Source organism: Peromyscus leucopus, chromosome 7 (assembly GCF_004664715.2).
Source record: "Peromyscus leucopus breed LL Stock chromosome 7, UCI_PerLeu_2.1, whole genome shotgun sequence".
In the NCBI taxonomy this organism is placed as follows: domain Eukaryota; kingdom Metazoa; phylum Chordata; class Mammalia; order Rodentia; family Cricetidae; genus Peromyscus; species Peromyscus leucopus.
Genome location: NC_051069.1, coordinates 28,036,837 through 28,049,168, shown reverse-complemented (window position 1 = coordinate 28,049,168; position 12,332 = coordinate 28,036,837). Strand labels below are relative to the sequence as shown.

Here is a 12,332-nt window from a genome sequence, read left to right as displayed (position 1 = left end):
CAGCCTCAGAGCCTGGTCACTCTCTGTGTTTCTGTTCTGTCCTCTCACCACCCCGCCACACCTCAGTCCCCCCCCCCAACCTCACCCCGCACACGCTTCCAAACGCTCTTTGTCTCCTGCTCTTGGCTTAGCCTTAAAAATAACATATGTTCAGCCGAGAGCTCAGCCCACAAAAGGGAAGAAGGAGCAAGAACAAAGAGCAGGCAGAGTGCTCTTTGGGTGGACTGGGCACATGGGCTCTGCAAAAGGAGGAGAGACCTGGGATCCTACGGTCTGTGTCCTTCAGGGTCTCCAGGCTGCCCCTCCTGGCCACTATGATTATGCTGAGGCTAGGCCTCCCAGGCTCTTCTTCAAGTAGGCAGAGCATCTTCTATTAAGTAAAGTGCCCATGACTTCGGAATCTCCCCAGTCTTGAAGTATCTGTTGCTAGAGGGGTGCTGTGCCTTTGGATTAACATGCTGAAGATACCACACGAATGCAGTTTCAAAATTCAGGTGTCAGACATTCCCACGACAGCACAGTATGGCTGAACAAGCCAGTTTAGCCTGGCAGGCTTCTGGAGGACTGTGGTGGGAGGTGGTGGGAGGAAGACAAGGGGAGTTGTGAGGTGGTGCAGGGCTTTGGTACGGTGGATGTGAGGACTCATGGCTTCTCTGCAGGTGAGGACTCCATCAGCACACTGGGCATGATCCTTGGAGTGGGATTGTCACTGCTGCTTGTGTCCATCCTCGGCTACAGCCTAGCCAAGTGGTACCAGCGCGGGTACTGCTGGGACGGTGAGTGAGCCCCATGGCAACCAGCTCTGCTCTGCCCTTCCTCGTCAGTAGAGCTGGCAAGGCTGGGCGGGGTGGCAAGCCTTTCAGCCCAGCGAGATGCAAAAACATTTCCTCTGGTGGTTGCAGTGGTTGAAGATTTGAGTGAACAGCTGGCACACGGGGTGGGGGGTGGAGGGTGTGCTCAGATGGGGAGGTGGGGGCGGAGTTCAGATGGGGAGGTGGGGCCTTTATTGAGGGACTGGAGGCTCCTCCCACTCGAAGAAGCAGTCAGCTTCTATTTTTTTTTTTAACTCCCCAAGACTAAGAGCAGTGCCTGGAAGGCCAGGGCAGCAAGCTGGCTCCTTATGTGTCAGTCTCTGTCTGCGGGTCTACTTGTGTCTCCTGCATACACCTCCAACCCTTTGATGTGTCTTCCGGAATTTGCTGTGGTCTTTTTAACTGGGGAAGCCAGGAGAGCATGCTGGGACACTGACAGAGGAAACCTCCCAGGGGTTCATTTACAAGGATCTATTGAGTATCTACCTCTACCGTGTACCAATGTACTTTTCCTCCTCATGTGTTTTTAAAATTCCACACAATGGCCGGGCGGTGGTGGTGCACGCCTTTAATCCCAGCACTCGGGAGGCAGAGGCAGGCGGATCTCTGTGAGTTTGAGGCCAGCCTGGGCTACCAAGTGAGTCCCAGGAAAGGCCTAAAACTACACAGAGAAACCCTGTGTCGGAAAAAAAAAAATTCCACACAATGAAGAAGTTATTGTATTTTTTGCCCTGTTCTTATATATGGCCTTGATATGGATACAAGGCTGACCTCAAACTCCCCCTCTCTCTGCCTCAGCCTAGTGAGTTCTGGGAATAGAGCCAAGCATCATCATGTTTAGCTACAGCCTACTTTTTTTTTTTGAGACAGCCTCTAGCCCAGGCTGGCCTTGAATTATCTATGCAGCTAAGGAGACCTTGAACTTCTGAACTTCTTGCCTCCACCTCTCAAGTGCTAGGATTACAGCTGCACACTATCACACCTAGTTTATGCTGTGTTTGGGAAGGAACCCAGGGCTTCGCACATGCTAGATAAGTACTCTACGATCTGAGTGGTGTCTTCATCCCTCAGCTTCCATTATTGAAGTAGACGGGTATGCGGTGAAAATCATAGGGTTGGAACATGAAGCTGGAGTGAAGCCTAGGTCTGGTTCTTTGCGGGGGGGGGGGGGGGGCTCTGCTAGAATTGCTTCCTTCCCAGGGTGATCAGGGCTCCTGTTAGAAGGACCCTGAAGGGTCTTGAGAACCCCACACCACAGCCCAAGGCCAGCCTGTTTACCCTATGGGCAGGCGGGGGAAGCACCACATGTTCCCAGAGAGATGATAGTCACCTCCCCTGGAGATCTTCACTCTTGTTTCTGGTTGTCTTCCCAGGGCCTAATTTTGTCTTCAACTTATACCAGATCCGGTGAGTAGATCCAAGACAGACCTGGGTGGGCTGGCATTGGGGGCTGAATATAATGAAAAAGGAATTAGAGACAGAAATGGAACTTATTTGCTTCCTTTCCCTGGCTTTCTCCATGCTTCCTAAGCAAACCAGAAATACTCCATTTAAGAAAGTTCTCAGAGTAAAGCATGCCTACAAACAGCACCATGGGAGGCCCTGATGACAGCAGTCATCCTAGTATTCACTCTCAGACAGAGAACATGCCACCCAGGTATCCATCCATCTACCCACTCCTCCACTCATGTACAAACTTACCTACTCATTATCCACCCATCCATCCCATAACACCCACCAATCATCTATCCATCCATCAACCCACCCACACACCCACCCACTTATTCATCAATCTACCTATCCACCCACCCCACTACTCACCAGTTCATCTATGAACCTGCTCTACTCATCTACCCATTAACCCCCATTACTCATCCATGAGTCCATATATTCATCCATGTACGCATTCATAGATGCACATATGCATTCATGTACTCATCCATGCATGCATGCATGTATCATCCTTCTATTCACCTATACACTATTCATCTATCCATCCATCCACTCACTTACCTGTCCACCTATTCATTATTTTTTAAGAGAAGTTTTATTATAGCCAGTTTTATGGTATTTATTTCCAAGAACACAAAGATGACTTGGCATATTCTCTGTCCCTAAGTGTCTCACTGTCAATGCTGGAGACAAATCTGATTGCAAATAATGCAATCTTGGGCACAGTGTAGGATTCAAAAAAGAAGAGAAATCAAAGAAAGTCATGGATTTGAGGTACAGAAGTCAGGAAGACCTCTAGGGGTACATCGTCTCACTATTTCCTGCCACTGGGCAGACCTGCTTCTCCTCTGGCCCTGAGAGATGAGATGAATCTTCTGGAAGATAAGTCAGTGAGCCAGTGACCTAGAGATTGTCCCTATTTCTAGGAACCACTTTGTAGGTTCTAGTTTAGGGAGACAGGCCCCAGGGAGAGGCTGGTTCTCAGTTTCAATGGCTTTATTGGAAATCTGTCTCAGGAACCTGAAGGACTTAGAAGTGGGGCCACCCTTCACCATCAGTGGCCACATGAGCAGTCCAGATGGCGGCTACATGAAGTTCTCCAATGAAAGAGTCTGATGGAGATGCATCTAGCCTCTGGAGGTCAGAAGAGGTGAGTAGGAAAACTCCTGAGTGGGTCTGATGTCTGAGTAAGGTCTTATGAGGGCCCAGGCTGTCAAGCCTAGCATCAAGGATCACTCACAACACAAATACATTACTCAATCCTTCTACTCTTTCTTGGGAGAGTCAGGCAAGATTGATGGCATAGCAAAGCCCTTCCCAAGCCATTTTCTCTTTTTAGGATCTCTTTACACAGGGAAAAAGCTCCTGGGTCATCATGAGCTCCTTCAGCCTTCCTGGACCCTGAAAGCCTGGCCTGGCCCTGAGTGTGGAGAATGAGAAGCCTTCTCTGGGTCCTCTTCCAGCTCTCATAGAGTTGGACCTCTGTGGATGGGCCTGACCACCCTTAGCAGTTTTCTTATGGGACTCGGAGAAGCAACTGTCCCCTGGGGTTAGAAATGTATTCCAGGAGAGAAAGTCTCAGGAAGCATAACCAGGCCAGCCCGCCTTCTCCTGTCCATCACAGCCCAGAACACATCCTGGAAAGGGCCCCAGAATCCACAGGGTAGGTTGTCATGTGGAATCTCCTGCCGTTTCATTTTGTAAAGTTGATACCAGGGGCTGGAGAACCAGTCATCTTCATTTGGGAGTTATGTGGTTAGAACAGTGGTTTCAGACATGGTTTTTAACCTTTCCATCAGTGGCCAGCTTCCTTGAGGGCTGAACTTGGGTCTTTACCTTGTCCTTCCCACCTCTGTGTTTGGTTTGGCCATTTTCCCTCTTTCCCCATGGGTGCTGGTGCCCTCTGACCCGTCCTCCCTTTAGTGACTGGCCTCAGTGACCACCACACATGGCCAGAACAATTAGAAACCATGTCCCTGTTTAAGCTCCTGAGCTGGGATGGGCATGGGGCACAGGGTGGGTTCTATCCCCTAGTCTCTGCTGTCCCGTGCAAGGCCCTCCCCACGTGGCGTGGCAGAAAGCAGCTGGAGGTGTGGAGCAGCAGGGAGCCCCTGGTGGAGCAGTGGGGAGCCCCTGGCTGAGGCTGAACGAAGCAGCTAAGGACAAGGACTGTAGAGCACGTTACCTCCCTCTACCTTATCGCTTCTTCCTCTGCATGTGACCTACTGGATGGAGGTGGAGCTGGTCCTAGGAGATGTAGCTCAGTGAGTGTTTGGTATAAAGTGGTTCCATCCAGAGAGGCTGAATCCCTGGATCAGCTGTGGCTGAAGGAAGGCATAAGAGACCTGGGCTGTTCAAGTCAGCCACTGTATCAACCAGCCCCAAGGATGCCGAGACCAGAACAGACAGGAAGGAGAGGGCTGGCCGTTATTTGTTCTCCTTATCCTCATTGTTGCTGAGGCCCCCTGTGCTTGTTTGTTTTTTGTTTTTCTTCTCTCTCACTGGCCTACAGCAGACTGCAGAGCAAGGAATGAGCCAGACCTAGCAGGTTCTTCCTGCTTCCTGCCAGGGCTGGGGACCCTTTTATTCCCAGCTCAGATAGGCTTGAACACCACACACCAAGCCTGTGGAGAGAGACCCTTCACGGCTTTGGATCCTCTCCCTTCCTCAAAGAACTCCTGTGAGAGATGCGGAAAGGGGAGTCTGTTGCCTTCGGCTCCCTTCTTCCTTGGATACCAGATCTGCAGGCTGAACCCTGCTTTTGAACTCACAGGTTACGCAACCCCAATAACACTCTCAATTCTGGCGTGGTTGGCATGGCCTGTGGCGCCTATCAGGTCCCTTGGAAGTGCCCGGGACTCAGCAAACCTTTTAGGAACTTGAAAGGAGGATGAGACTGGAGCCCCAGGTAATCCTGGGCCCAGGCTGGTGGCTTCAGGTGAGGACAAGGACATCTGCTGTGGACTGGGAGAACAGTGGGTATTTCCCATGCCCAGAAGCAGAAGCGAGAGAGAATTGCTTCCTCTTTCTGAGCCTGCTGACGTGCTCTGTGTTCCCCTTATGCCCTCCCTCCCCCGTTTTCCTTACTTCCGCTGGCCCATGGTGTAGCAGTTTGCCCTGGACGGTGGCTCCACCCTAGGAGTCCCTCCGTTGAAGGCTGTGAAGGGGCAGATTCTAGTTTTCTCAGAAATGGACTAGACACCAAGCAACAGGTCTGTGAGGCTCGACACTCAGATCCTTCCCCATGCCAGGGCCTCCCCAGTCCTCCTCCCTGCTCCCCTTTCCTTCTTGACCCCACTGGAGAGCCTGCTGCCCTGAGAGCTACAGGCTGCAGTCTCTCTGTTGCCCGGCTCCTCTTTCGTGTCCTTCCCGGGGCTGTGCTCAGCCTAGAACATCCTCTTCTCCTGCCCCCCAACCCCCCTGTCCACTTCCAGACTTTGTGGACCTCAACTCCTGTCTTTCCTGAGACTCATCTCAGGACTCAAAACTAGACACCATTTATTTGGGGCTCTATTGTAAATGGCCAGGTTTCCTCCCATGTCCTGTTTCCCAACCCTTTGTGGCCAGGGGTCTCTAGCAACCCTTCAAATGAAGGACAGTACATAAGCTTACTATGGATTAGAATTGACTGGAGAAGAAAGAAAGGGCAGCCTCATTCTGGAAACTAATGTCTAGCCACCTGAGGAGAACTGGTCAGCTTACACATTTTCATGCATGCTTCTGCATTTTGAGCCTTGTGGCCACCCTGTGGCACAGAGATTATTATTGTCCCATTTTACACATAGGAAGACTGAGGGAGTCAGAGAGGTAGCATGCTTTGTCCAGGACTGCCCAGCACTCACCAGCTGTACTGGAGCCTGAGCAGAATCTGTGGCCTCAGGGACAAAGTCTCACCTTAGGGCTTATCAGGGTAAAGACTTGTCATTGTATAAAAGGATCTAGTTCTTATTCTGTCCTGTGGTGCTGTGTGACCATCAAGCTGGTCATGCCATTTATTTGAGCATCTATTTCAGCATTGGGAAAGCAAAAGACAAGATTATTTCTTGAAGGTTCCTCTTGACTCATACCTTGTCTATCAGAAAAAAAACTAATCTCTTATATCAGTGGCCTGGGCACACTTCAACTCCAGCTGTTCAGTAAATAGTTAAAAGATGCAAGCATGATATGAGGTCTTAACTCTGATTTAGGAGCTGGCTGTTAAAAGGTGGCTGCTGAGGTCCCCTAGATGCAAGCAGTCTGGGACTCTAACTACTATTAATTTTTTTGCATCTTGCAGAGATCTGCCAGGGACTGAAAACTGGACCACTCCTAAACTAGTCAGTATCGGAAGGGCAGATCTCACATTTGTTGGACACAGACTGATCAGGGCGGGGGCTCCAGGTACCCAGTCTCACGTTAGCCTCACAGGTAGGGAAACAGAGGCTGGGGAAACAGACACTCAGGGGAGTGAGAATTTGCCTTCCTTAAATCCTGGGTTGCTGGCTTGGAGCATCAGGCCAAGGAGCAGTTACTCTCTGATGTCTAGCTTCCAAGAAACTGGCTTCTCCCTCCAGCGAGATGCTAACCTGCACAATGATGGGTGGGCCTTTCAGGGCTCAGGCCTCCTTGGCTTGATCTCAGCTCTGAGCTTCTCACTCACCTACTTCCTGGTCTTCCTTTTACTTTTTATTCTCTCTTTGATTTCCAAATTGCTACATCCTGGCTCACATATCACATTGCCAAGGAGCCTTCTTTAAGACTCATGGGTTTTGTTCTCTTCTGATTTTTACTTATACATACTCTCTGGCTCTCTTAAGTTCATGATTTCAATCATTCATTCATTCATTCATTCATTCAGTTTCTCTACTCCTCCAGGTACTGGGCTGGCCCCATGGGGAATCCAGTCTCTCTGGAGATTAGCCTGATCTCTCCCACTTAGGCTTTACATCTCTTCCAGTCCCCTGTTATGCCTTGTGTGCTTTGGGTCCCAGGCAGGAACTTCTTAGGAAAGAAGTGAAAGTGTTCCTCAGTCTCTTGGGGGCATCTTGCACATTGCCCCAAGCCTGGTCTATGCCTGGTGCTCTTAACACTCACACTGGTCATCTCTTCTCCTTCCCTGTCCTCAACCACATCCCACGCCGTGTGTGTGATCACATGCCTTTCTAGAGAAGGGCACACACAGATGGAGAGCTTTTCTACCAAGGGACAACCTCAGGGATGCTCACAGCCATAGCATCTCCTTTGAGTCTGCATGGCCTTGCTCTAAGCCAGTGTCAGTAGGTAGGTTCAGGAGACAGGACCAAGAAGACCACAATCTATGGTGCTGCTTTCAATGCTCCAGGGGTTTGAGAAGGTCAAAACAGGAACAGATGGAAGTATCATTTTATTTTTAAAAACTGCTTAGTGAGCAAAACCCAGCTAGAAGTGGCAATGTTTGAGCAAAAGCTGATACAAAACAGGAAGCTAGTGGCCTGGTAAATTCTCACACTTGGGGACCAGAAGTGAAAATGTTCTGTCTGCCCAGAAGAACAGCAAACCGACAAAACAATAAGTGGGGCTGTGCTGGAGGCCATAGTGGACCCCGCCCTTCCCGCCCTCCGATACATCCCTACCCTCCCTTCTGCAGAGTCCTGGGCTTGGCTTCCCCTCCTCAAAGCCTTGGGTAGGATTTCTCATGCACAAGCAGAGGACTGCTGGGAGAAAGGTGGGTGGGAAATGGAAGAAGCCTCTCATCTTCTAGTCTAAGCCCAGCCCTTCTCCTTACAGACTGTGGGCTGAGATCCTCTGGGTCCCAGGGACCTTGTTTATGTAAGGTTGCCATCAGAAACTTTAAGGCTTCTCCCAGCTGTGAGACCATTTCCCAGTGGGTAACTTCATTCCCACCATGCTGGGGTGAGGGTGGGGGAGAGGTGAATGGACACTGTGTGTGTGCATACACATACATACAGAATTGAGCCAGCCGGGAGGATCATGTCTAGTTGCCTGTCACAGTCTCAGGAGGTTTGGCATGCTGGGTACCCAATGAATGTTTGCCCCAAGGGTGGATGAATGCGTGCTGAATGTTTTCAGGCCCCTTTGCCTTGTCTCCTGGGTGTATTCTCTTGCCTTATATCTCCTGTTTGGTCTGCAGCCCTAAGTCCTACAGCACATAGGAACTGCAGGGTGAAGAAAGAGGGAAGGGAGTGATCATAGAACCATGTGACTGAGAGGAGAGAGGATGGCCAACCTACAGTCAAGCTTTCGCTCAGAGTTGCCTCTAGCTCTCTCTCTCTTCTAGGCCCAGGCTAACGTCTCCCAAGCACCTGCTTTGCTCAGTCTTCCATGACCATCATAATCATCTCGATGCTTCCTGAACTGCTTCCACCTGCGTTCAAACGCTTCTTTGACATGAATGGAAAAGTTCTACTCATTCATGCATTCACCAAAGGTTTGTTGAGTGCTCATTACTATGCACTACCATTGACTGGGTGTAGAGGGCACAGACTTCAATCAAGAGGAGTTCCTGCTGTCAATGAGCTGGAAGGAGTGTTGACTAAAGGACCTTCCATGGAAGCAGTATACCCAGAGAACTAATGACATGGTCAGCTTCAAAACTATCTCCATCTGACAGATCAGAAGACTGAGGTCCAGACAGACTCATTTACAAAGAACAGATCATGCCTAGAACCCAGAGAAGCAGCCTTTCAAGTCCCTGGGCATGCCCCTGGGGCCTCTCCATCTCCCAATAGCCTTGCTGTGCTAGTTGATTAGTCTGAGTGGACCTTGCTGTGGTAGTTGGTTAGCCTGAATGAACAGATACCATGCGCTCACCCTGCCTCCCCACGCTCCACCCCATACCAGGGTATACAGCACTGGCTCTATTACCTATGCTGACTCTTTGCTAGCTTTGAATCCTGGGTTCAGATCTTCTATGGCCTGTCATGGACTCCATGCCTGAGCCTTCCACTTTACTTCTTTCCAGTGAGTCCAGCAGGAGTGTACTTAGCACCTACAATGTATTTCACACCCTTGCAGGTGCAGAGGGCACCCAGAGCGATACTTCACACTTCCCATTTCATTTTCACAGGACGGCCACCTAGTGACAAGACACGCAGGGTCTGAGTTGGCCAGGGGTGGGGGGCTTTGCCGAGGACACGTGGGTGGCCTTGAAACAGCAAAGTGGGAGAAGAGCTTTTGGGGATGGGGAGCAGTGAGGATGTGAAAGGGATGAAAATGAGAAGGGGCCAGAGCCAGGACGGAGGTTTTGGGAGAACCTTCTGAGTAGAAACTTTGAGTGCTGTCTTCTGAGTTGTCGGCAGAATTCAAAGCTCGAATTTGCATTTCAGCCCTTCGGCTCAGTCAACAGTAGGGACGATTTTTCAGTGGCGAGGGACGCTGGGGGCATATGAGAAACGGTAGAGACAGTGGAAATTTTGGAGAAAGTGCTGGCTCCTACTCGGAGACACGGAGGGGTGAGCCACTTCACCCCTCTCCAGGCACCGGAGAAACGAATGTGGATTGGCAGTTGAGGAAGCAGGAGTTGTTGGGGCCCTCCATGAGTGCATTTGGGGGCGGGGTTGAGCCAGGGGCTAAACTTCTTTAGCTGGTGTGTTGAGGAGTGGCCATTTCCGGCAGAGGCTGCAGGGCTGCAGGATGCTGCTCACGCGTGCATCACGCATGTTATGTATAGAGTGTAGCAGTCTGTAAATGGGACTGCTCTTCTAAAGAGCTGATTATGAAGGGAAGGAAGGCAGGGGTACTGTGTCTACTCTTCCCTGCTCATGCCCGCTCCAGAGTCCGTGACTCTGCAGGTGGAGTAATTCACTAAAGGGAACACTTGGCTGTTACATCACCCCCTAGTTTGGGGCTATGGCTGTCTGAAGATCCCTGAGGCTCCTGGCTGGGGTCTGCAGTGCACATGCCAAGCTCAGGCATGGTTCTGGACACTCTAGGCCAATAGGATGGCTGCCTGCTCCTCCTAGAGATAACGAGTCTGGTGAATATTCCGAGTATGAAATACCACCATTGAGCCAAAGCTCAGCTTCTCCCGGGTCCCCAGCACCTCCCCCCCGCCACACCATGTTTTCCCTTCCATACCCACGTTATGCACTGCTCTCCATCAGGTTCAAGTGGCAGTCAACGCTTGGCCCTTTCTTTGTCCCCAGCCTGCTGTCCTGTCTGGCTTTCCTTGAAGTGTCCTTTGGATTTGTTCATTCTTCTCTAGTCCCATTGCCCTTGCTCAATGTATGGGTATAAAGCATCTCTATGGACTGAAGGTTGGTGTCCCACCCCCCAGCCCTCAGTGGTGTGTGTAGTCCTAACCCCTTAATATGATGGTGGGGCTTTTGGAGGCTATTGGATGAGGTCATGGAATGGAGCCTCATGATGGGATTCATACAAGGAAGAGACCAGAGATAACTTTCCATTATGGGCGGTGTAGCTCCAAGTTACCTATAGACAAGGAGCACTGCCCCCCTCCCCGTGGGAGCTGGATGAGCTAGAACTGTGATCCTTGACTTCCCAGGCACCCACAAGCTTCTGGTTAAAGCCCCGCCCCCCTCTGTGTGCTCCTACAGCCAGAGGGAAGGCAGCTTCTTACACTGCTTATCTACTTCCTGCCTCATTCCAGGTGCAGGATACTAGTTTCTTTCATGGCACTTATCACAGCTCGCGACACTTGTTAATACTCAGTTGCTTGATCTTTATAACCGGACAGTCTGCTCCATGAAGCCAAGGCTGAATACCACATCTGGCATGTGGTAGGTAACCGCTGAAGAAATGAAATGCTGGGCTGGCCAGGTGGGTCAGTGGGTAAAGGCCCTTGCGGCCAGGCCTGATCATTTGAGTTCCATCCCTGGAATCCATATGGTAGAAGGAAAGACCAAGACAGCTGTAGGTTGTCCTCTGACTTCCACATACATCAACACACACACACACACACACACACAAAACAAAGCAACAACAACAACAACAACAAAAATCAGAAAAAAAAACAAACAAACAAATTAAATGGCTGGCTTCAATAAAGATCTCCCTGTTTTCTGCCCAGTTCCTTGTGTTGAATGACTTATGCTTTAGCCAGAGTCACCTTTTAAAAACACGAATTTTTATCATCCTACCCAGTCCTTCCTCGTCAGTGTTTACAGAGTCCCAGGACCCTGTTTGGAGATTTACGGGAAATCCAGTGAACTTAAGATCACTCTGACAATGAGAGGCACCATGGGCCTTCTCATTAATAGCAATACACTTAGTTTAAATTGTGGGTTTGTTTCAAAAGAAACCCTCAAACCCATGAGCACTGCAGGAAACGAGTGAGTCAGGCTTCTCAGTATCTGGTGTCCTATCAGTGGGGGTGATAGCATCGGTACTCGGCTGCCTGGACATGCCCATCAAGGTTTCTGTGTATCCCCGGACAGACAACAGCCCAGGCTCTCCTCTCTTCATGAGGGGCTCTGAGAATTTTCACCCTGTGGATCAGGTGTTATGTGGGCTCTGTGGGTGGTATCCAGCCTCTGGGGCTGCTGAGTCTTGTGTAGGTGCAGGGTAGGCTGTGTGTGTGTGACCTGACCTCTCAGAGGGCCGCATGTTTTGCTACTGTGTGTATGGGGTGGGCATAGAGGTATGGGGGCGGGACGTAAGGCGGTCTCCCGACTACAGTTATTTACACATTTGGGAAAACACAGTCTGACAGAATTTCCTCCTCTCCGTGTGAGCCCATTCCCCCCTCCCCCCCTCTGCTAAGAGGAAGTTCCATTTGCTCACAGAAACCCAGAACCACACATTCCTCAGTCTGGAAAAGCCCTTGAAGGAGGTGCTCAGCTGAAGACCAACTGTGGCCTTCTGTTGGGGACTTTAATCTGAATTCCAGAGAAGCCAGAACGAAGTATTCTACCAGCCGCTGCCCGGAAGAGTCCTCTAGGTCCCCCCAAGCCCTAGCTGCACCCAGGAGCCAACTGTCTCTCACTCTTACAGACAGGGCTAGGCCTCCCGAGAGCCACGGCCCACCCCCACCTCCATTCTGTCCTGCAGGCCCGCTTCTCACGTTTTCTCCCCCAACCGAACTGACTCTCTTTCTTTCTACAATGGCGATTTCTCTTCTCTTTCATACAT

At 50.6% G+C, this 12,332-nt stretch overlaps 1 protein-coding gene across 1 annotated transcript; it reads left to right on the top strand.

Moving 5' to 3' along the window:
* Window positions 1-232: 232 nt before the first annotated feature.
* Window positions 233-11,091, top strand: Smim35 (small integral membrane protein 35). Its single transcript, XM_037208210.1, has 5 exons — window positions 233-354; window positions 553-776; window positions 2,186-2,219; window positions 3,281-3,414; window positions 8,521-11,091. Exons 1-4 carry the CDS (start codon window positions 233-235, stop codon window positions 3,378-3,380), a joined length of 480 nt encoding a protein of 159 aa, XP_037064105.1. The 3' UTR covers window positions 3,381-3,414; window positions 8,521-11,091.
* The last annotated feature ends 1,241 nt before the right edge of the window (window positions 11,092-12,332 follow it).